At 41.3% G+C, this 26,122-nt stretch overlaps 1 protein-coding gene across 5 annotated transcripts in view; it reads left to right on the top strand.

The window, feature by feature from the left end:
* The window catches only part of RASGEF1A (RasGEF domain family member 1A), a 147,168-nt gene that overhangs the window by 102,307 nt on the left and 18,739 nt on the right, over nt 1-26,122 (top strand). For 4 of the 5 annotated variants that reach the window (XM_038140188.1, XM_038140187.1, XM_038140191.1 and 1 more), the window contains one exon: nt 20,366-20,545. In XM_038140188.1, the coding sequence (XP_037996116.1) occupies nt 20,366-20,545 (180 nt within the window). Of the gene's footprint in view, nt 1-17,228; nt 18,028-20,365; nt 20,546-26,122 lie in introns of those variants that run through there. The other variant, XM_038140190.1, reaches the window with a different exon arrangement.

Raw genomic sequence — 26,122 nt, forward strand, 5'->3', positions numbered from 1 at the left:
ACAGAAAGCCAAGACATCCTAAAGCTGGCTCTAGCTGTATGAGTTTGATACGGTGCAAACTTCAGAAAGAAGAGGGTGAAGACGTAAAATTTTTGTCAGTCGTTTGGACTATGCACAGCTGGCTTGTGTCAGGGTGTTTTCCTCTCCCTGGTGATTGTTTTATCCAGAGTCTAAGGTATAAATGTGTCTCCTACCCATACTGCCTCTCACCTGCAGAGAAAGAGCTCCCAAGCCAAGTTTGGAAAGTATTTCAGAGTATGTCAGAAGAAGTGTACAGGAACTCACTTCTTTGAAACTGCTGACATTTTGGAGGATGAAAGAAGCTTCAAATCTCCAGGGCTCCAGCCTTACAGGCACTGAGAAAAAATAAATCCCTTAAAAAGAAAAGAAACAGAAGGAGAGAAACTGCCTATGTATTTAGAAGTTAATATATTTAAATCCCTTGAGGAAGGGAATAGTTTGGGAAACTGACAGTGAAAAATAGAAGACTGGAAAAAGTCTGATTTTTCTGATATGTTTTAGTTTTATTTTTTTAATGAGAAACAGGTTTTGAAATAAATATAATCCACAAAAGCAATACAATTTATTCACCAAAAGGCAAGAAGGTAGGAAAATACCATCTCGAAATAGTCTGGCCAAAATTTAATTTGTTTTCAGGGACTGTACATGTTTATCATCAGCAATAGGCATCCCATTGCTGCTTTTGCCACCAACCAATAACAGAAGTGCGTGTTGCTTTTTTTTATTATTCAGGTAATAGCCTTTCTTACAAGACAGAGTAACTGAATCCTAAAACTAGTACTGTAAATGTCAGTAATCCATGCAACCCTTTTAGCCAAACTGGATGTTTGAAAGTAAACTAGAATAGCTCTACCACACTGAGGGTAGTTTTATTTCACCTGCTGGTGTCTGCAACCACAGAGCTGGACAACATCTATCACTGGCTTTGGTAAACACTTGAAATGAGAAGAATAATGCTGCACTACTTGGGGTAGATTGGCAAGCTAGGACAGCAAAGCTGCAGGAAACACACTAAGCTGGGGTGGGCTATGACCAGACCCGAGTTACCTCTGCAGGGTGCCCAGGTCTATGGCCAGGGACTGGGGACAAATTAAAGCAAATGCCAGGTTTCTCTGCCTTGTGCCATGGGGCATCCATACATATTTTAGGACTAAAACCAGACAACAGTACTGAATGCTTTCAAATTATAACCAGGATGTGGTTTAGAACCAGAATTTAGTTTAGACACATTGTTTTATATTATCTTCTGACCTTGCTTTTGCCACAGGAAAAAGAGCTCTGAAAACCATGTTTGCATACTTAAATGAGAAAAGGAACTGCTATCCCCTTGTATTTTTCATTTCTGAAGGTCTTAACGGAGGAGTGAGAACACACAGTAAATAAATAGCTTAACGGACTGCAAACAACTAAAGCTTCACCTCTTGCAAAACTATAGTCCCTGTGATTAATGTTTCAGGAATTACATTAAAGTGCAATAACTTTCCCTGTAGACTGATGATACCCAAGAGAAAAGATTCTCTGCCTTGAATGACACCATGAAATTTGATTTGTGTATTCTAAAGAAACCTGTTAATTTAGATAGATTTCTTAACAAAAGCAGCATCTTACTGTTTTGATCAAAAATTAAACAATAAAAATGGAGAAGTCAGGCTGTCTGTGTGAAAGAAAGGGAGAATCTGCATGAAATAGTCCTCTCTTCTAATTAATAATAAAAAATAGACAGGTATTACATCTGCTCTGCACTTTCCAGTATTGTGACTCCAAACCGTACTGTAAAAGCTCTACAGATTGCTAACAGCTCCTTTCTTTAAGGGTTATTTGTGGTAATAAAAACTTATGAACTGAGTAAAGAAGAATTTAGGGCATCAGTCACCACTGAATTAAGATAACATCTCAGAAACTTCAGGGGCTGTGGAGTTTGCCCTTACTCTCTGGTACTTTCTCACCAATAATCAATAAGATTGAGACCAATAATCAGGTATGTGCTGACTGATGTTAATTTTTAGGGAACAGACTCCAGCAGACTTGTTGGAGGATAGAAAAAAAATCCATAAATTAAGATTACATGCAGCATGCCCACACACACAGATGTAATCAGCACCAAACCAGTGCTCCAGGTAGAGGTGCCCTTACCCAGCTCTCCCCTGGCAGGGTGAGGCTGGCTCTTCCCAAACGCTGCCTTCCCCACTCAGTTCCCATGACAGCAAGCTCAAATTTCACCATGCGTTTAGCAACTCCGTTCTGCACCATGGTCACTGATTAATGCCATGACCCTTGACTCGTTAACCTCAGCAGCAACAAAACAGAAGGCTCTGGGTTTACAGCCCCAAATTTTAAATTGGTTTAAGGATGGTCCTTCCTGTGAGGCAAAAGTGGGACTTGCAGAGATGTTTTGTATGAATGAACAAAGACCATTTTTACCCCTCCTAGTCTTTTCTGAAATTTGGTAGCAATAGAAAAGTGAACAGGTAACTGTTCTACCACAGCCTTAAATAATTCAAAGGATCACAGTCTTTGCCTGCCTGAAAAATTCAGAGCAGGCCCTGTAACGGTAAAGAAGTTTTTAGTCGATTTTAAAATCATTAGAATACAGAAGATAGATGACTCTAAAACTTAATTTATTTTCTATTTGGCAGAATTTAATAGAGCCTGAATGCTCCTCTCAGAAAACTGAAATAGGAACACAAGTTTTAAATAAACTTCTTCTGGGCACATCTGCAGGGAACAGTTCACGATCAAGCAGTCCTTGAAATTTCTCATGCCATTTGCTGTTACTGCAATGCACAAGTTTTAATCACTGCAAGGAGCTTCAGCTGTGCCTAGGAATTTTGTTCTTCCTAGTGATCCTAACTAGAAAAATCCTGAAAAAAGCAGCTCATTGCAGCACGGGGACTCGAACAATCCCTGTGCTTCCAGAGGGGTGAGGCCATGCTGCAAAGTGGAAGTCAAATGTTTAGATGGCACTTGGCAAGGATGACACTAGTGAAAGGTGTGGGCCAGCCAGGCTGTCCTTCCAGCCCACAATTCACCAAGTGCATGACCCAGGACAGCTGCTTCCACCCCTGCCTTCCCCAGGCTCCCCACAGGCCACACCGAGAGCTCAGGGACTGCAGCCAGGCCCCCTCCCTGCCTGGCTTTGCACAGCGGGGCCCCACAGCCCTCCTGGAGCACAGGGACACGCAGCAACCCCTCGGGACAGATCTGCTGGCAGAGCCAACCCAGTGGCCTCTTTCAAGTGCAAGGGAATACTGGCTACATTTCAAAGCAGCACTAGTACCAAGCCATGAGAGAGGAGGGGTCTTTTACTTTAAACTTTGATTTCTTCATGTGGCAAAGGGCAGAGAGTAGCAGGTAGGAGGACTGTGAGGTGGCAGAGCCATCTGGGTAGGACTGAGAGGTGGCAGAGCCATCTGAGCAGGACTGAGAGGTGGCAGAGCCATCTGAGCAGCGCTGGGCTGTGGGGCTGGGCAGGGAGGCCGAGCTGCCCAGGCAGGTGAGGGAGGCCAGAGGCCACCCTGGGCCCGGGTCACAGAGCACTCCGAGGACACAGCCTGAGCGTGGCACAGCCCAGCAGGCAGCAGCACCCTTCTCTGCCTTGAGATGATGGCAAGGAGAGAAAGCCTGCTGGCATCAAAGCAGGCCTGGAGAGCAAAAGCACTCTCTGCCCCTCTACTGTGTAGGCTGCTCAGGAGCCTGCAGCAGGCACTGCCACCCAGCAGCTGGAAGAGCAGGCATGGGCACAACCACAGAGCCTTAAGGACATTCACCACTGGCACCAGGAACAACTGCTGTCTGCTCACGTGCCAGCGGCTCAGTCACAACAAGCTGACACTGGCACATTTCACTGCCACTTGCTGCAGTCGTGGCCTTTGGATGCATCAGCAGTTTAACTCACTGCTACAGCACTGCTGCTCCCCTCGGCCCTGGGTTCCGACCCAATTATTGTCAATTTTCAATTAAGTTACTTAAGGCTTAAAAAAATCCCCAACAACCAAGTGGAAGGGGAGCAGAGGGAAACATAGTTGGTTTTGCCCATAATCTTAGAGCTACATCTCTAATTCCAATCAAAAATTATTCTTTTACATGATTGTCAGGCAGAGAAAGCTACTGCCAGCATTTGATAGCCTGGTCCTGAGCACTCACAGTATCTGTTTAAATTAGCAAGCAATCAGCACCCACAGCAATTAACATCCCATAGACAGTATTCCAATTGTACAGTCTCTCCTCGTTTTCTTCTGCCATGGAAATCTTTATGGCACAGGGCTTGTTTTGACAAGATAGCTCTTTTTTATTCAAGAATTCGATGTACTTTCTGCCCAGATTTTCAGATTCAGTCAGTCACTATATCCCTGAGCTGTGTGTAACATCAACATAAAATAACAAACAGAACTCAACAATCAAAACTATTTTCTCTTTCTTAGTAGAAAAAGTCATACTGCATGGTTCTACCAAGGAGAGTAACAAAAAAAATGTTCACTATCAGTTATGCATTAATAGAAAATTACAACTCTTGAAGTGAAATGAATCTAAAGACCAAAAGAAGTCTGAATTTGGCTATTCAGTCTGAAGTTTGAGCATAACCTTCCAAATAAGAATGAGAACTGAAACTACCTCAGGTCAAAGGCACTATTAAAACCTAAACCAATGCTCAGTGACACTGAATCTATAAAACAATCATTTCTTATCAGCTCCCTCATTCCTTTTCGATTCACGTTCCTACACACAACGCATCTTCCCCCACACCTGTAACAAGAAAAGTCACTTATATTTATCTATGTGATCATAACAGGGGTGCTACTAACACATTTTTTCCCCAGACCAAAGTATTAAGACCATCCACAGAATCGCAACTGGAAACTTGCTCTGTGCCTCTCCCAGAAATCACGTATGATGGCTTTCCCCACTGCTTTATTCTCCTTTATTCCCTCTTTGACAGTAACTGTTCCTTTCACATTACGAACAGCATAGATACAGACACAGAAAAAAAAAAAAAAAAGACAAAGAAAGCTTCTCTATTTCTGAAAATATGTGAAATGAAAGTACATAATTCCTGATGTGGTACATACTCCTGTTTATAATATAGAATGAGTTTAAAAATGAGCTAATAAATAAGCTAATAAAACATTCCCACACAAAGCAGGTACCATGCTAGGTTTACAAGGTTTTCACCAAACCTGAGGTAATTTTCAGGAGATTTTAGCATCTTAGGTGGTAATGTAGTTTGGGCCAAAAGAAAGTACAGCAGCTGTTTCAGCTGAGCTCTGTATTTGAATTTCTAGGGTTTGTTGTAACCCCTATAAACTCAAGACAAAACTCAGCTGGTGTGAACTGAAACAAGATGTTTGAGTGAAAAACCTGCCAGTGGAAACCACTGAGCCTGAGTATCAAAACCAGTGTTTGGACCTGCACTGCACAGATGTCTGGCAAGGCTGATGCAAATGTTATGTTTTCTTGCACATAATTCTAAGCCAAACTACTTTTTTCACTGAAACCAAGGGTTTAGGGTGCAGGGAAAGAAAGTAATTTGAAATGGCATCTCCTAATGAGCAAAGAAGGATCATGGACCCAGCAAGAGCAGGGAAATTACCTTTGCATATTTAGTTTTCAAGAGATGGAGGAGAGAATGAGAGAAATAGAACTGTGGTCACAGTGGGGAAGTTTATGAGCAACACAAGTTGTGTGGCTCAGGCAGCTTGAGGGAGTGCTGGAAGATTACAGAAGGTGAACAGATTCCTTTCTCATTAATGAAGGGGCCCTGACTCCAGATCTGCTGAACTCGTTCTGAGTGCAAGGCTATTCAGCTCTCTCCTTTGATTGAAAGCATGAGTCTGTTACTTCTGAGCTCTCAGAAGCTTTCCTTTTAATAGCAAGGGGGGAAGGGGCAAGAAGATGGCTGGAGGAGGGGAAAGAAAAGATGGGTAGCAAAAATGCTGGTAGCTGAACATGGGACGTCAAGGGATTTGCAGGACAGGCCTTTGGGGAAGGGTTAAAAGCTTACAAGGTGAGTGATGCCTTTCCTGGGCTGATTTTTCTCTCACTATTCACCAACATGTTAAGAAGTAAACAGCATATTCAATCAACCCTTACCCTCTTATTTTCTCATAATCTTACAAAATTATTCTACTAGCTTGGAACTAAAAAAAAAATAAAAATAATGGTTTTCAATTTTTTTTTTCTGGTAGGTATCAGCTGTATTTTAATAATGCTGAAAAAAAACCTAAATAAACCTAATCCTGCTACAACAGGGAACATGCAGCCTGCTGTTCCAAATTGTAGACAGTCACGAGCTCTCGTCAGACTTTGTGTGGGCTTGAAATGTTCTTTTAGTCCTTTGCAGCTGAAAACTGAGCACAAATTATCACTAAAAGGATATGAAAAATTATGCTGGGACATTTGCCATAGCCGTACAGGAATGCTCCTCAAAGCAATCAGAAAAGTGAGGAGATTACTTAGCTCAGCTTTGAGGACTGTGTTGACAGCTAGCTGTTTCTAAAAAATATTACTTTTTCATGTGGAGAAAAAGACAAACAAAAACTCACTGATCAAACTGTATTTTGCTAGTTTTTATCTGTTGCCAATGAAGAGGTATCAACCACTTCTGGTCTGCAAAAACTTTGCTTATCTTCTAAACTGAGCAGAGATCTTGGCAGGTGACTGAATGGGCAACTTCAAGATAAATCTAAGTACTTCCTATGTGTATCAACCTGGGATACTTTAGTGCTGTCACGTTTGCAGCGCTGTGCTTGATTCAGTGGACCTCCTAGGTGTGTAGACTATTAGTAGTCACTTCAACAGAGATAGCATATCCAGAGTTAAAAAAAAGAAAAAAAAAACAGCAAAATCTTCAAATTTTTGCTCTTGGTGAGGTAATTTTTATCTGCATTTAAAACACAAATTATATGCAGAATCAGACTTTGAACCAAGTGTATCAATACAATATAGAGGAGGGAAAAATAAGGAAAAATAGTGATAATAAAAAGATCATTTTGCTCAGTAATGAAAATAGGGACTTGTAATCACAAACAGCACCAAAGGGAAAGGAGGGATTAAGTAACACTAAACATCAGCCTTTACTTGGGGTCACTCAGATGAGTTCTGTTGACTCTAGCAAGTTTTGTGCTAATACTCATATCTGCTGCACAGGACATGGTAACCTATGGCACCCCTTCCCTAGGATTACAAATTTATTAGCATTTATTTTTGAAAGAAGTGTAATATCCCAATATCACTAACCAAACAATATTTCCTCACTCTTTAAAGCACACACATACATACACCACAAGAACAATGCTAACTTCTGAATTGATGCTCTTTGATGTGTGAACATACGAGACAATTGGAGACATTCCAATTATCTCCAGTTCAAAGTTAGGCCAAAATTAGAAGCAGTTATGAATAATGGATTAGGTTTTAGTAGAAATGGCAATGCTGCACAGAATAAAGATGAGAGTTTAGCTTAGCTGTGAATATGCGAACCAGGTAAGACACACCGGTTTCTTAAACAGACACATTGGAATTGCACATCCTCAGAAGTTCAATTAACAAAACACATGTCAAAGCAGGGTTTTGTGACAGATTATAAACTGTTTTCAGATGCAATTCTGATGTTTTCAGGATAAAATTAGAAGCCAAAGTTCCTTATGAAATTTTTGGAGTTTTTTTAAAGAAATAACCATGCCAAAATCTTGTCATTTACCATAGCACCCTAGGAGTCAATACCCAGGCAGAACACATATCTTGAACGTTTCATCAGCCAACATGGAGATAAGCACCAGCTCAGATCAAAGGGTGCCTAAGCAGGCTATTTCCATTCATTGGGAAATTTTCCTGACAATCTAGCATTTTAATTAAAGAATAATAATCTTCCAAGTAGTAATGCTTCTACAGTGGATAAGCTATTTTTGTTTGGATGTCTACGCTACATTACAGAAAAAGATATGGGGTGAGCCTAATCATTGTTGCCTTATATTCTTGCAATTCTACTTTATTTTGTGGATTCCGTGAATATTGGAGCTCAGATGATCATCATGATAGTGCAGATTGTAGGAATGGGGAGATATATGTGGCTACTTCTTTGGCTTTTGCACTCTTATCAGAGACTTGTTTTCCTTGACTTACTTTGCTGTCTCTAGAGCTGTGTGTAAGTGTGGGCAGTGCCAAGTTAGGCAGTGGTTGGCACTCAGGCTCAGTGCCTTGTTATTCACAGTTTTGACAAGGGTAGCAGACAACAGGCCAGAGATGATCTTTTATGTTTTGTGCCCTGGTTTCTCTATGGTTATTTACAGATGCCCTTGTTGAAATCCTGTGTTGCCTTCCTTCACCAACCTCAGTTTAAGTCTGCCAGTATTTTGCAAACCATAAAAATGAAGTGATTACATAAAATAATAAATGTTCTCTAGATTTTTAGTAGCAGTAAACAACCTTTAGCAACAATGAAAAAAAATTTTTTTGCTCAATAGACTCACTGGGAACTGCAAAACATAAAGCAGCCATTTCACCAAATGCATAGAACATCCATTACAAAAGTTAATTAACATAATAGCTAATATGAATTACTATGTATCATGCAATGCCATTCAAGACTTTAATTTACTTTAGGAGATAACTACCAATAAAAACCACTAGCATATCCAATGCTTTCCATCTTTTGCTTTAAAATTACAAATCCATTTCTAGAAGCAACTGCTCCACTTGAACAAACCCCTCTTTACTTCAACAGACGTAGGTGTGAGTGGGGGTAAGTGTTTACTTCATCTACCAAGGACATGCAACAAAATTGTGCTCAACTTGCAACACTTGAGTGCCTCTCCTGTCTTAAATTTCTCCAGCATCACCAAATTTTTATCCCAAAGAAATAGCAGATCCAATAAGGAACGTGGCAGTAGTTACAATGTGATACACCCCCTTTCGTGGACTGCACAAATACAACAAGAAACTCCTCAGTCTTCTTATCAAGGGATTTGATGCAGGCTGGTGGGTAATCACGGGAGCATTTTGCCTATAATGTTTTATATTATGGTCCTAATTATTCTTAGAACAACATGAAATGATAGAATATAGTATCTCAGGAAGAAAATGGTTGTGATATGTAAATCTATAAAATATTTATGCTGTAAACAGACAATAGAGCATTTTAGATCTCCCTAATTGAAATTGGGCTAGATTTTATTAAATAATTTGCAAAGATAACTGTTTAAATAACTTAATGCATTTGCAACACTTCATTGAAACAAGCTGTATTTTTTACTTTGGTATTATTAAGTCTGAACCAACTGCCAGTGGGATGCCTTGTAAGTTTAGGATTTCTAGCTTGTCTTTGCCATGCATATATTCTGTGGGAGCCACAAGTGAGAAAACCGGAAATTATAAAATACTCACAGGGAACTAGTCTCCTACACAAGAATAACAATGTGCTTTTCAGTGAATATTCCCAAATTATCAGTACTGCAACACTGTTAAGTCATTATGCTCAAGCAGCTTCATTTGGGGCAAGGCACTTTGAAGCTTTTTTTCATGTATACAGATTTTAAAGAAGTGTAAGAGTACTACCTGGCCAAAAATCTCATATAATTAGGAAAGTTAAAGGTATTATGAATAGACTAGCCAGGAAATCTGCCAAGACATGGAAAGCTTTTACTTTTAAGCCACCAGCTGAAATATCAATCAAACAGTAGGTAACTATCAGTTCAGGATACACAGAAGCACCAAGGAGGGAGAGGATGGCAGGGAAATTAAATAAATGCCTAAAATTGTTTTCATTCTTGCTATTCAAAATAATTGAAACATTTGTTACATATTTTAGTTTTTATGTAATGTGTGTGTATCCGAGCTTTACGTAACATTTTACAGTTTGTATGTAGAATGCTGGCTGTTTATTTCAAGACTTTACAGAGAGAAAACTAAATAACAGAGTTGACTATATTTCCCTGGGCAAGTGGAGGCCACACTTCTGAACACCACTTAGTGCTTTATTACATTTACTGCAGCCATGTCTTAGTGACAGCTATTCATTCCATAAACCTAGCATATATCTCTACAGCTTCTCTCTTCAGCTATATCAACAATCTGCATCTCTTTCTACTTTGTCTAGCTCTGGAGAAAAAGAAAGGTGGTTAGGAAAGTAGGAAATGCATCAAGTAGGAAAAGTAGCATCAAGCACTACAGCACTTTGCAATTTCTACAGAGATCACAGACTTCTGAGATCTAGTATAAAAAATGGTTTACTAATGTGACCGTGGATTTTAGGGAGCTTTGGTATCCCTGCACCAATGAAAATAAAAAGTCAAAAACAAACAAACAAACCCCCCAAACAAACAACTCAAAACAGAGAGATTCACCTGCAGACAATCTTAACTGCAAGTCTCTAAACCTGAACTAAACCAGGCTGTGCCCACAGTGTGCACAGCTATTGCAGACCAAAGAACAGAGTCTAATGGGGAACACAAGTGAGCAACAGAAGGAACAAGCTTCCCCAGGGAAAATAGGATCAGTTTTGAGTTTCCCACATGCTCATGCCTAGGGAATCCCCTTTGAAGTTGCTGGCTGATATGACATCTGTTTCACGCCACAGCAGCAGCTGTAGGGTTGAAATCCAGACTCATCAAAACATACGTGGCTCTTGAATTCACTGTCTTTGTTTTATACCAACTGATTCATCCTCTGGTAAGAGGGCAGAAGAATATAAATTTTAAATTTTAAGTAAAATAATAAAACAACCTCTCTAAGTGATTTTTAATTCCGGCACAATGAACTTGAAAAGGGCAGAGAAAAGGCAGAGAAAATCCAATAATATCCTCCTGACAAAAATATAAGCGCTCCCCCTACCCCTAAAAAAATATACAACTAGAAATTATTGAAACTTCTTATCCTATGACTTAGCCAACTTTCAGGTGAGTGTCAGCCCTAAATGACAAAACAAACAGGTTCAATGAGCACATTGCTTTTTCATCATCAGCTATTTGAATTGTGGCTTGACCAGCACAGACCACAGAGACAATAAAAGCTCCAGGAAGACAGTAAATCTTTTCTTTGTAGTACACTTACATTTACGTCCTTGTAAAGATGCTTTCATAAAGGTATGGGCCAAAGTAGCTCAGTCATGTGAATTCTTTGACTGATTCATGTCAAGATGATTTAGCAAAACAGAAGATTAAGTAATTGATCACTTAATATCACTAGTACACAGACAACTTTTTTCTATTTTTTCACTCTCAAAATTTATGTACCTACAGCAGGAAGTTTGTTCACCTGCAGAACAGTCCTCAGCTTAACCCAGTGCAAATTTGACCACATAGAGCCATACTACTTTAGAGCTTCAGGTTCAATGGTTTATGCTTGAATAGCCTGAGACTGTGTCCTGGGATTTGTAAAAAAAGGATAAACATACATATATTTGAAACAATAACCTCTGTTCTGTACTACCCAGCACCAATTCAATACACAGTTTGTGATGTGATAGTGTCAATCCTTCCCAAACTACACTAAAAATCACTGTGGGTGATAGAAAAGTTCTTACAGATAAAACTAATTAAGCTTGGGAGCTCATCCATTTGTTCACGAGCTCTTGTTAGTCATCAGAATGCCTCCTTAAAAATTAATTTTGAATGTTGAATTTGATGGCAGCCTCTTGCTAAAATTATACCATACTTAAATATTTTTGCAATACTTCTCCATGTATTTTCCTCAAGATATTGTCAAGACTACCACACCTTGATTCTATTCCAAAAAAGGCATTAGAATTAAACCAACAGTGGTTAAGAGCCCTGCAAAATGAGTAGACTTCAGACTACTGTAAAACTCCCCCAAAAACTGCTGATGAACTTCTTGGCAATGTCAGCAAAAGGAGTCCAAGCAATAGATGTTCATGGGAACTGAATTACTTGCAGTAATTCAGGTAAGACAAGACATGTTTAATAGAAATGCTTTTAAACTAATACAGCTGCCGGTGAGTTACTGCAAATGAGCTCATCAGCCCAGAACTTCTCTCCATCAGCTCAAAAATAAAATCTGTAGAACCAAAGAGAATGAAAAATGGGGGAGAAAAAAATGGATCCCATAACTGATTGTAATGAATCTTCCAAAATACCTGTGGGAATGCTAGCAATGTCACTGTCATAGTTTCTGCTAAAGCAAACAGAAGGTTGACTAATCAAACTGGCAATTTTGATCTGTTAATTGTGATGCCCTGAAGCTTAAAATACTAAAAATAAACTTATTTTTTGTTGAGCTAGTTAAAAAGAAATAGTAACCCACGTGCATTTACAAAAATATCATATCAAGAAGAATGACATCAGCAGACATGCAGATTTTTCTTCCCCTGGGCATCAAATTGCTGATGTGTGTACATGCTTCCTCCTTGGCATAATTGATTTTCCCTTTCTGCTCAGTGGCAGTGTCTTGGAATTGCTGGTTTCACAGCAAGTATGAATATTCAAGTAAAGGACACACTAGCTAGGATAAGTCCAGAGCTCCTTCATCTTGAACCCAAACCCCAGCCCAATTGAAAATAGAGTATCAGTTGTTTTTAAATAGTCAACTTAAAAAGGCCTGAGATAAAATTAATATGCCTCTGTTATTCCTTGCTGGAGTCAAAATCAGACTGAATCACAAATGTTAAAAGCAGTTAAATAGGGAGCTTTGTGCCTTTTCTGTCCTTTCTTAAAAAAAAAATAAAATAAAGAAGGCTCCATCAGCTCCTGAAAACACACAAATTGCCATTTATGTATAAAAATTTCTAGCAGCTCTTTTAAGCAGAGCAAGCCCAGCCTACATCTTTGTCTGACATCTTTTCCTTTAGTTCACTCTCTGACTAAATCTCCCCTGCCTTTATATGACCTGAGGTCCTCAGACTCCTGTAAGGGATCTCTCGTTACATCCTTGATGCAAAGGAGAAGCATCAACCCTTTATATTCGTATTTTATTTAATCAAAGCTGATTGATCCAGTTGTTTCCTAACTGAATGTACCTTAAATCTTCATCAGCAGGCAACATAATTCCTAAAAACTATAGATTTCTATGACTAGAGTATCTATGAAAACTACAAATCAAACAGACTACTAGTGGAATTCCTTGGGCAGCAGTGCCAAAACAGCCATTAAAAATCTCAGTCATTAATTAACAGCCACACACCAGTAACACGGGCAACTCATGTCAGGTTATGTTCAATCTGTTATTTTGGCAGAGGCACTACAATACAGGGGGATTAGCACCATGTCCTCTCTAAATCCTGGGGAAGACCTTTCCTTTCAGTCCAAGGGGGTGCTACAGGACGGAGCAGCAGGGAAAAATCTGTTTCACCCTGCCCAGCACAGAGTTATTCTCAGGGGTGTCACAGAGCTGCCCTTATGCCCGTGAAAATGCAGTTTGCTCCACAGATACACAACAGAATTTTCACAACCAGTTTCCCCTTTCAGACAGAACTAAAAACAGACATAGCAACAAACCACATCTTAAGTTGTTCCTATATTTTCATCTTGGTTTGCTCTTAAAATTGCTGGATACCTAAGGGGTAGAGCTGGTCAGGACCCCTTCAGCAGAACATTTTCAAAATGGAAAATGCCATTTTCAAACTACAATACTCATCGACTCAGACAAAAATATCATGTGGAAAGACTCCTCATGCCCCAGGTCAGAGAGAGGGAGACAAAGGCATAGTCAGTAATAATCAAAGACTGCTGGCTAGCATGCTCAACCTTGCTTCAAGCTTATAAAGCTTTGCTCAGTTCAGAACCACAAATTGAAACTCTTTCCTCCCACTCCCATCTGCTGCCAAGTTATTAATGTGCCATCAAGTTATTCTGCAGCATGAATCTCTGAAATTTAGAAGTCTTCAAATTCCTCTAAAAGTGGTTTGAGAACAGCTTTTAAATCTTAAAATTTGTGTACAACAAGGAAACCTTGAAAACTTGTGCAGCTCTATAAACAAGACCAGAACCCAAATGCTCCTTGAAGACAGCCACCTGAGGCTTTGAAGCTCTAACTACATTCCACTCCTTAAATTATGAAGTCTTACAAATGATCCATTCTAACATGTGCCCATGTAAAAGCCCTGTCTAAGGCCATTGTTGTGGAGTTTAATGGCATTTCCTGGACAAATTCCTTATCTTAAGTCCTGATAAAAGGGTTCAGTCTACAACCACGGCCATCAATCCATAAAACCCATGAATGTAATGCACATTTTTAATACAGCATTCTTTTTTGAATTCCAAATGACAGTATAAGGCTGCATATGCCTTAAAAAGCCTTCCACAAAGGCAAGAAGCAGAACGCTGCTGTAACCTGCAAAGGTGGTGGGCATGCAGCAGGGTTTCTGTACTGCTCTGTGGGTATAATGCACCTGTGGAAGAGGATGCAACACGCACACACAGTCACCCTCTATACCCTGGCCACTTGCAAGTGCTCTGGAGAGCTCTGGGGAACAGTTCAGACTGCCCCTCCAAGTTTAGAAACAAGGCTAGGCATAAACCCAGCAGTGCCTGAAAGACCTAAGCAATGTGCTGTATTCATCCTACTGGTGTGCATAAAAGGGTGGGAATGGACAGATGAAGAATCGACCCTATGCTGGTATTTAATCACCACTATGAACAAGGCCATACACAATTAGGTTCATTTTCAATGCCAGTTTCTGTGGCTTTGTCCCTCTTTGTTTTCTTCAGTGCAGATGCTGGGGCTTTAAAGCATGTTGACATACTCTGTTAAACGAAACCAAATGTTTCTTATTAACAGACTTGTGTGGAAGGTGACCAAGTGAGTGACTCGAGCAGCTTGACAATGAAAGCTCCAAGGACAGCATTTCTAGGAGAGTCCCTTTATAATTGACTTTATAGCCTCAGATCAGCATTAAGGACATTTGTAATGACTGACTTTTCTTAAGTACAATTAGATTTTTAATGTACACACAGGCACATTTGAATAAGTTGTTTCCAAAATTATATTATCTAAGATGAGTAGAAAAAAAAAATCAGATTTCTTCTTCCCTGGCTTCTTTATAATCTTCACTCTCAAATTGATCTCTCCTTCATTTTCATCCATTTTTCTTTGCTAAAATTCCTTGTTTTTACCAAGCTATTGACTGGCAATGTTCCACTGAAGATGAGATGTAACTGCACTGGGAAACTGTATTCCAACACAATAAAGCAAAAGCTTACTGACCAAATATAAAAACGTACAAAGTAAGTGCAATAGTGTGAAAATACCTTATCAGCATCTCAGAGATGAGTGCTGAGGGCACAGTGGGATTAAAAAAATTTGTCAGTCAAGTGTCCACAGCACAAGCAGGAACAGAACCCAAATACTGCGAGTGTCAATCCAGGTCGTTAATCACAAGGTAGTGGAACGTGTTAGGGTGATGTTAGCCAGTGTGAGAGAGGCTGAAGCAACCTTGAAGGTTGAGACAGTCACGGCGTGGCTGCTGCTGACTCACTCTGCAGCAAGATGCTGCTCTGACCAGCTCAAGTGAACCACAGCAGTGTCGCCTCAAAAGCAAGCTACAGAACGAGTACAGGCTCTGCTGCTGTTTAAACTTGCTCTGGGGTCCACCCACCAGTAACATGAGGCAATGCCTGATGGAAACATCTTCAAAATGCAAGCAATTTGCTGAGGAACAGAACTTACATAACTACAAAAACAATTAGACCTCAGAGAGTTTCTGTATCAACAGATTTCAACACTCAGAATATAGATAGCTAAAGGTCATCATCCACACTTTACTGAAGGGGAAATGAAATGAAATAAAATGATAACATGATTCATCTGCTACATGCTGTACGAGCTGAATTTAGGCCTTCAGCTCCTCTGATTTGTAATAACTACTTTTCCAACAAGACTGCACAACACAGTGTCCCCAAAGCCAAGCATCATGTATCCTAGGAAAGGAAAAGATGTTTTACTGAGCTTTTATCCTAACGCAGCCCCCAACACTTGTGTACGCATACCTAGGTATGTATATAAACAAGAAATATACACGCATATGCTCCTTTATATACATGTACAAAAAAGTCTAAACAGACTCTGCTGGACTACTGAATGGAGAAATATGGAAACACCACAGAATAGATACATGTCTCAGAGGAGGGAGAGCATGCCTAGCTGGCATAGTTTTCCTTAATTTTATTAGAATGTTTCTTAATTCCTACATTTCTTAGTTCCACTGGCAAGACAGATCTAATTTCTGATGTCACTAAAACCAACAAAACCCCAAACAAACAAAAAGATCAGGGGTTGTTTTTACAACAGATTGAATCTGTGACTAGAGCTCAATTAGCTAGGTATGTTTTGCTAAGATTAATGGCCATATTCTTCTAAAAGCCTCAGTAAATGTTTGAGTAAGGTTAGAAAACAGATTAGCACAGAAACAGAATGAAATCCAATACCTGTTTTTCATGCATAGTTATTTGCAGGCTTGCTGGTGTTGCTCTTAGCCATAAATTCTAGATGAGGTATTGAAAGATATTCATAACATTCAGAAAGAAATACTATCATGTTATACAGTGATAGCCTACAAATTCTTACCTTCTGCTTTTAATAACTTTTTTATAAAGAACTTCAAGATGTTTGAACAAGACTTAACAAAACTTGTCCCTCACCCTCCCGTGGGTTACCATTACATTTACCTGACCATTACACAGTAAGGTCCTAACGTGGCAGTGCAGCAGGTCAGACACCACCCACTGGATTCCAACCCAGGACTGCTGCCTGGAACTTCCTCGGTGTTCCAGGCAGGCAGGGGACTGTAACTGAGCAAAGCCTCAGCATAAACAGGCATCAGATCTGCTACAGCACCTGCACACTCTAAAGGTTGTGGAGTACAGCTAAGAGACAGGATTGAGACTAACAGCAGAGCAGACTTGGCAGGGGAAAAAAAATCGTGACTTTTCTAGTAGTTGTTTAAAAGAAAAAACTCATTTTAAATAAGGAAAATAAATCTCTGTAGCAGAACTGTTAGAATTTGGAAACCAAAAAGGAATTTAGTAAGCAAGCAGTAAAGATGAGTAGCTACATATCCTTCCAAAATTAATGTGTGTTTAGGGTGGATGACAGTGCTTGTCCTCAAATTGTGAGCAATCATGAATCTGCTCCTTACTCTCCTGATTTCGTGCATGTGCCTAAATTTGTTTGCCGTGCCCACCTACCCAGAGTGGTACCTGCTTCCAGAAAGGCTTTTCCTACATTAATCACCATGGAAACTAGAGAAGCCTTCTGCTACATATTCATACACAGCAACTGAATAAATAATTTTAATAACAAAAAGAAATCTAAATAATGACTGGAGACAATGTAACAACCACTAAACCATTCCACTTCAAGTAAAACGAAGAACGGGACAAGAAAGATTTGGTTGTGTGGGAAAAGGCTGAGAAGATGGCAGCCCTCAGCTGCTCCTGGGTACAGATGAGGGACTCTGTGGGGCGGCTAGATGCACCTCGGAGCCTTTCCACGGGAGATCAGATTCTAGACAGGACCCGTGCCCGTGTGTGACACAACAGGGGCTGTTCCCGCGTCAGCCCTACGGCTTGGGACAAGCCCAGGGCTATCAGATCACCGGCTCAGGCAACTAGAAGAGACAAACAACTCCGATCGAGAGCGGAAAAAAAACCAATTATCAGCGGGCAGGACTGGGCGGCCGCGATCCCGGAGCAGCGCGTCCCGCGGCCCCGAGCACCGGCACACGCGGGGGGAGCGCGAAAAGACGGCGGGCTGGTGGCTGGAGAACGCGTAACTGGGGGGAAAACACAGAAAAGGGAAAAACAAACCAACCAGAAAAACAAAAGGAGGGGGGAGAGCGAGCGAACCCTCCCACCCAAAACCAAGCGGGAAGACCGAGTGTTCCCGGGGGAAAAGGCGCCGGCTCCCCGCGCGGCCCCGTTTGAACGGGCCCCGCCGCCGCTCAGCCAACGGGGCGCCGCGGCGGCCGTGACGTCAGGCGGGCGGGAGCGGCGGCCGGAGCTGTCAGAGCCGCGGGGCCCGGTGCCCGCGCCGCCGGGGCAGCGCGCCGCCAGGAAGATGAGGGTAAGCGCCGCGCCGGGGCCGGCCCGCCTGCGGGCTCCGGGGTGCCGCCGAGCGGGAAGCCCTGTAAGCGCGGAAGGCACGGGTGGGTTTGGCGCGGAGCTGCCCCTGCGGCGGAGCCGGCGCCCCGCCGGGTCCCGCCGCCCGGAGGACGCCAGCGAGCGGCTCCCGGGGCAGGCGGCAGGTGCTGCCGGGGCTGTGCCGCAGCGCTCCCTGCCCCAGGAGCGGGGCTCGGGGCGCGGGCAGCGCCCCGGGATCGCGGGGTGGCGGTGGCGGAGCGCGCCCCGCTGTGCCCGCTGCTCTCCCCGCGGGGACAGCCGGCCCCGGGAGCGGGGTGGCACCGCTGGATGCGACAGCCAGCCCCGGCAGGACAGCCAGGGCGGCGGGGAGCGGGACAGGCTGCGCCCCAGAGGGCTCTTTAAAAACCAAACTGATGCAACAGCGAACGCCGTAAAGGAGTTAAAAGGCTTGATGGCAAAAGCGCGGTATGTTTCCCGCTGAAGCATCGTTTCAGTGGGGATTTGTTTGCTGGTTAGCTTCGCTTAAAAACCCTGTGCGACTTCAAGTTGTTAGCCAGAAGTGCTCATCACAGCCAGATCATCCTGAGCAGCAGCTTGGGGCTGTATTGCTATGGACCTTAAAAGGGAAAAAAGCAAATTACTGGCGAGTTACATAGTACAGATAGCAAAGCCGTTAGCTTCAGCCGTTTCTCGGTGTTATGTACTGCGAAGCTCGGCCCTAACAGATAAATCTGTAAAATACCGAGTAACCTCAATGCACTTTTGTACAGAACTGTCATTTTTCTTTTTTTTTTGATGTGACATTAGATCCTGCATTTTCTATTTTATTGGACTCTGTGTCCTGAACTTCTGAAGCTGAACTCCATTCCTCTTTGTGGTCTCCCTGGTTGCTATTAAACAGCTACTATATTTATCTTACAGGGAATTACGCTTCCCTTATGTCTCTTATCACGTATGTACGCAATGGTCTTTTGGTAAAAGCCATGAAACGGTTCTACTTATCAGTGTCACACAAGTAAATCTGTCACTTTGATAAACAAGTTCTGTTAATACTGGTGTTTTTTTCCTCACAATGCACCTAGCATTTATCAGTGCCTAATAGGAGAAAAATGTTCCGTATTCCAGTTGTAAACATGAATGATTGACTTTGGAGAGTTTGAGAGGAAAAATGTGTCTTGCACTAAAAAATTGCTCAGGAGAAGACTTAAGTGCAGGAGATGAGCGCAGTTAGAAACAGCTGTCAGGTTAAAGGTGCCGATAATGGCCTAACCCTTTTCATCTACATAAGTGCTTTTCATCTATGTCAATATCTTGTCTCTTTCAAAGACAGTGAGACAGCAGCTCAAGAGTTAATGCTGCCTGCTTTGCACTTGATCTCCTAAACAGTCTTGACTATTTCAGCAGCCAGGGGGAACTGCTTTGATGCTGAATAGCATTTTCAACCTTTACATCCAGTAGCAGGATGTTTTGTTGAGCCTTCTGCATAGATTTAAGCTGTAGCCAATTTAAAACAAGCAAGAAACCCCCTAGAGTTTACTCAAAGGCTGCGGTACAGTGATACAATTGTGGCCAAGGGAAGGGAGGCGCAAACCCCAAACCTTCCTGTGGTTTTTGTGTTGCAACAACAGGCTTGTATCCTAAGCAAAGATCTCCAAAGAGACTGTTTAAATTAGACTTGTATATGACGGTGTATGTCACAGTTCCACCCAGTTCCTGGTTTCATGTACATGTTTCAAAAAAAACCCGGCAATTTTGATCAGACAGGATATCCCCTGCTGTTTCCAGTGATATCTACAGGCAGAAGATGCACTTGTGCTGAGACCTGGATTACATCTAGCTACAGAAGTGGTGAAGGATTTATCATCACAAGTGAAGTATTTTAGCCAAAGATCTGACTTCAAAATGAGTAAAAATGGGAACATTAAGGCTTGGTATTTGTTTGTTTGCTCAGTAAGGCACCACTTCAGTATCTTGGAAGTTCAGAAAGCATTCTGTATTTTCATCTCTGTCTAGTTTTATGCATAAGGAACTAGGGAAAAACTGGGGAGAAGAAAGAAATCAAGTGCAGTGAGGAAAATTCTTACAGCTCATGCATTTACAGCCTTAGAGACATAGTTTAAAGTGCATTTCAAATGCATTTCAAGTTGGCCAAAGCCAACTTGCGGATGTGTGACTGCTTGGATTCAGAACTCAGCTTGAACGCTGAGGCTGCCTTCAGTCAAATCTGTAATTGTGTTTAATGTATGCCTCTGTAAAACCCACACATAAGACATCCTGGAAGAAAGCTTAACCCTCTCTCTCTTTCTTTGCTGCTTCTGCAGGAAACTATGCCCCAGACGCCAATATTTTCCAGCATGCTTGGTTCCAGTTGTAGTGGGCAAGTGCAGCCAGACATGGGAGAGAGATGTGTGGACCCTGTTTACCAGGATGGGAACCTTGTTTCTGGATCACTGGAGGCCTTGATAGAGCGCCTGGTGCCCACCATGGACTATTACCCCGATGTAAGTAGCCACCAAGAGGTTTTTTTTTTACTCCCATGGTTTAGTACTCCCATACTGCATTAGTATCTGGATTGGTGCTCTCTCATGAAATTCTACCTCTGTCTGATTCAAGATTGAGATGTAGGCTAAAGATGCATTTATTTTACTGGCAATATTCATTCACTAAAGATGTTGCTCAATAGGGATATTCTCTGTTTCTAAATGAAAGCATTTGTTCGAAAGATAAAGCCATCTTGAACTCAAATGGGTGCCTTAAGAACCAATTAAAAGCAGCATTAGCCACAGAAATTTCATACTTCTAAGCTGCTTTAGCTCTAATGCAGCCAAGATTAACTACTAACCAGGTCCTACCTAGGGAAGCAGACCTGAACACACCTCTAGTATTTTTTTCCCCTTAATTTTCTATGCATATCCTAGTTAGGCTATAAAAAAAAAATCACAACCCAAAATAGATTTTAATTAAAATACTCTCTTTCTAAAGACATTTTAATGGGCCAGTGCTGTAATAATGTATGTTCTCAAGCCTGAAAATGATTTTGCAACTGGCCAAACATCCTCAGTGCAGTCCTCCAAGTGGTTATTACCTATATGTAACTCTAGGGTATGCAGTAAGAATTTGAACCTAGGATATTAAGATACCACTTTATCACTTAAAATTACCCTTTGTGCCCATTAATGAAAGATACTATTGAAACAAGGGGCCAAAGATCAGAGGGTCTATATAACTTCTATTCTATTGGAGCTCTGAAAAAGCAGCGGCTATTACAGAAGTATCCCACCACTTTGAAAAACTAACAAGGAAGCAGGAAACTGCAGTCACTATTAACTTGTATGTCAAACTTAATGTTTATTGTAGTGGGCCATGCTATATCTTGGTATGTTTCTCAATCTAATTTGTGTAGAACGTTTTATTGTGGTCTCATTTAAATCACAATAAAGCCCCTCCAAGGTCCCACAAATAACACCACACATCTTCACAATCATCATCCTCAAAAAGGGACTCTCCAAGTGAGAGTTCAGTGGGAATGTGCAGAATTGCCATCAATCATCAGTATAGGATTAAAAAAGCAAAACAAGCATGGTCTACTATTCCAGTTCAAAAGTAATCCTAAACCTTATATTTAAATATGGCTAACATGCAATTGTGCTGCCAGTACCAAATCCTTTCTAAGACTCGGGGATAACCATTGTTAGACATTAAATCTCATTCCACACCCCCAAATACATATTGTAGAACAGATGCACAGAAGAAACTAGTGGGTAGAGCTGGTGTGGTATAGCAGTGAAATGAATAGCTTTAGGATAATCCAAGGAGTCTGTTCCTTCTCTTTCCTGTGATACAGGAATCTTGTTGCTTGCTACTTGTATTTCAGAAGTGTAGCTAAGTTTTTTAAGTAGCTAATGCACATCTCTTAATGTACCTTGCAACATAAAATCTATTTGTAACACAGCTACTCTGAAAATGGTTCTAGAAAGTGATTAAGGGGTCTACAACTTACTTTGGAATGCTGCTAGTTTCTGTGGTGCTTTCCCTTCATGTCCCAGCAAGAGTGCATTACAAACCAAGCAGCCATGGACCCCACCCTGCAAGCTGCAGTTTAAATAGACAGCCAGCTCACAGCTGAACATGCAACAGAAGCAGTCAAGGGTAACTCCAGGGGAAGAGAGATGGACAACAGCATTAAACCAAATTCATCTCCTCTAAAGCACAACACATACCTTTAGTTCAACCAGATCACCCAGCTTAGGTGAAAGGATTAATTATAAATGAGTAGACAAATGAGCTCTGAACAATATAAAGAAGCAGCTGTATTTGAATTATGTTCAAACCCAAGTTTTCCATTTCCCTTTAGTTACATGTTTATACGTCATTTCATGCTCCTTGTGGTTTTAGGGGAGTTGCCACAGAGGGTTCGTGGTAGCCATTTAAGCTGATATCCTCTCAGAAGAGTAGCCAGTCCTGTATGTTCAAGAGAGAAGTATCAAAACCACTTAAGTCTTAAGTGTCTGGCTACTCATCCAAAGAAAGGCAGCAAGGTATCACCCAGAGAAGCTAGTGGCAGTATTAGAGCAGAGGTTACCTTAGTTTCAGAGTGACACAGTTGTAAGCTGCAGTACTCATCCAAGTTTTCTGATCACTACATTTGAGCACAATGCTCGGAAGGCATCGCTGCCTGTGTGCACATTGATCACAGTAACCTTCTGGACAGAGAAAAAGGGAGTGGGGGAGAGAGCAAACACACAGTATCTTTCTGTGCTGGTTACAGAGGCAGAACAAAAATGTGTTTGCCATGTTGGCAGAGCACGAGACAGGCAAGGGAGGACAGGAAAGATAAGTGGCTGTGTTAGTGTGCTGCTCTTCTGAGTCTTGTTTGTGTGCGGGGACTGGCTCTGCACATAGGGAAATGTATGCTCATGAGACAGAGGAGTTCAGGAGGTTAGGAATGGAATGTACCAGTCTGCAACCCTTGTGCCCAAGCAAGAAAATATTTGAAGAAAATATTTCACAAACACAAAGTTCCAGAATGAGCAGTGAGTGCACACAGAGAAATTTTATTTTTTTCCCCGCCTCAAGAAGTCATCAGTGCATTCTTGGGTCAGAGAGTAACAATTCCTTCTTTAGTCTTGTGCACTCACGCTCTTCTTTTTTTTTAATATAATTCAGCTCATCTCTTAGCAACAACTTTAGGCACTAAAGGAATCTGGCTTCTTATTCTCTTGCAAAGCACAAGCTCCTTTTGTGTCTACTTACATTCTCCCAGTTGCAGAAAGGATTTTTTTTTTGCCTCCCCTCCAAAATACCTGTCACTTTTAGGATAAATGGAGCTTAACTTTCATGCTTATAGCTTATGGAACCATTTTTTAATCATTCTTTATCAAACCAGCTAGCTTCACAGCTAAATTTCCTTCTCCAAACCATCCTCTTTATGCAGCAAATCACGGAAATCCTTGATCTAGGTAAGGCATATGACATTAGTATGAAATCTTTACTATCCAAAACAACTGTGTTCTAGCCCCTGAGACCTAGCACTAAGCTGAAATGCATGGCTTAGTTCAGTCTGAAATTTCTTTATTGGATAAGGAGTGGCTACTAGCAGAGAGGCAAGGAAATGGGGGGGGTGGGGGGGGGGTCAGTACTGCTGTCATTTTTCATTTGGTTAATTGTAGTCCTTGTCATTAATACAAGTATCAAAACCCCCTCTATTCAATACCAGTATGGTGTAAACCAGCATATCTTGATTGACCACAATAGAACAATTTTGTTTTCCAAAGTAATGAACCTAGTTCCAGTTAAATGACTTCTAAAAATTGAATAGAAATAGAGCAGATGGATTCCAGAAGGAACGATAACTTGTTTCTAAAACCTAAAAGTTTGGTGTTGTCAGAAAAAGCATTGCATGGGTCCAGTACAGCTATTACTGGAAAATACAGCTATTACAGAGACACCTCAGCAAGCCTAAAATGGAAAGTACACACTGTCATGGCCTGTATCTTCCTGCTTCTTGCCAGTTCAAAACTTTTATGAACATCCTATAAAACATTATCAAAGAAACCAAACAAAAGCACAGGTCATGTGACACTTCTCTTGCCGTGTGACAGCAAGAAAATGATGCTGTGAGTGGCCCTTTCTCAGAGTCACTCTGGATAAACACCGTGCCACATCACACACACTTCCACCAAGGAGACCAACTCTAGAATTACTGTGAGAAGCAAAATTACATCTTTGCTTAAAAGAACGTGTTCCTGCTTATCAGAGCAAAGGTCACTGCCAGGGCAGTGTGGCTGAAGCTGTGGTTCCCTGCTACTGACATGCACAGACATCTTTCAGCCAGGCCCTCTCAACTCCCGAAGCAAGAATGTCGAGAAGGGATCAAAATATCATGTCCTTTTTTTTTTCCTCCCCACCCATCTCATCTCTCAAATGCAAAATACAGTAAAAGTGAGGGCTGCTTCAAGTCTTCATTGTAAAATAAAAATTCACACAACCCAGTGACACCTGACTCACCCAACAGCTAAATTCCTGTTCCACACAGTCCAAACTCACAGTTTTAAGTTCAGGGACAACAATGAACACACAAGATAGATAGAGAGTGAAACAGAGGATAAGCAGGCATAGTTAAAGACTCACACACCCCAAATCTCACAACCAACACAGTTCTTTCTGTTGCTTTCATCTGAGCAGGGAACATGTCAGTTTAGGAAACACTCTTGTAAGCACAGGAATAGACGATCTGATATGTTGTCCCATAACACAACCAAGTGAACCAGGTTAGCTTTTCAGCCTAATTTTAGTGCCCATTACACATCACATGCACTACCACAGGTTTTTATGGAATTGTTCTTTGAGTTTTTGTCACCGTAAATGCAAAAATAAACTCTGAAGTTCTGCAGAGACATGAAATACCAAGCAGAAGCCTGATTTCTTAGATTTCCAGATGTACACTTGTGGGGGATGTTTGCAACCGGACCATTAGGGAGGGAGGCCTTGCTGTCAGTGTCCTGTCACTGCCCTGCCCAGCTGCTCAAGGTAACCCAGAGCTCCATTGTGAGAGGGCCCCACAGGGTATCCTCTGTAGGCATCAGTGGAAACACTCAGGAAGATGACCCAAACTGTCCATCTGTTAGCCCTTCACCTCCTCTCTTCCTTCATCCATAAACAACAGACAAGGCAAAGACTGCAACTGAACTCTGGTTTGGATTGGACAGAATTAATATTTTTCCTAATGTAAGACATGAACCCCAGAACTAATAAGATCTTCAAATCAGAATGAGTGTTTTAAATGCCTCTGCTGTATCACACTGTACATTCTGTACTTTCATTAGCTTCCTTCAGAAGATCAGGACAGAGTTGTGTGTTTAGATATGTGTTTAATCTATTATACTTTTCAGTCACTCCCAGAACACTGTGACTTTTGCTTAGTGTTGTTTATTTTGTTTTTGAAAAATTCCTTTTTCCCTGGTATTTGGTGATTAGTGCTAAATTTGTATTATAGGGCATGCTGAGTACTAGAGAAGTGAAAATATTTTTCATTAATAGCACATTTTACTCTGATTAAAGAGAGATACCACATAACCTCTTTGGGGTCATAAAGATACCATTCTTGTTTAATTATAAGCTTGTTTCAGAGACTGCAAGCAGCAGAATTTGGTAGCAGATAGCAGAGATACCATATTTTAGACAACTGGTCCTAAAATTTTAACCGTCCTCATTTACTTGCCCAGCCCAAGGTGGTACAAGCTCTCATTGACTATTTAAATGCACTTGGCTGTGTGCTACAAAGTCACATTACTAAAACATGCTAAAAGTAACAGTGCACATTTCAAACATAACAAAGGTTAATTGAAATACAATGTCAAGGAGATCCCCTATAATTTCCCAACTCCAAATTTTACCAGAAAGCCTGAGGGAAAAATGGAAGTACTTATGAGTTGCTACTGTCATTAGTCAGGCAATTACAGTCCAATGCAGAAGCCCAGCTTCAAGCACTGGACCATGACTAGGACAAAAAATCATCCTCACTTCAATTAAATGATCCAGAATAAGGTACAATGGATACTTGTCCAGAGTATCATACA

The sequence above is a fragment of the Motacilla alba genome, chromosome 6, assembly GCF_015832195.1.
Source record: "Motacilla alba alba isolate MOTALB_02 chromosome 6, Motacilla_alba_V1.0_pri, whole genome shotgun sequence".
NCBI classification, from domain to species: domain Eukaryota; kingdom Metazoa; phylum Chordata; class Aves; order Passeriformes; family Motacillidae; genus Motacilla; species Motacilla alba.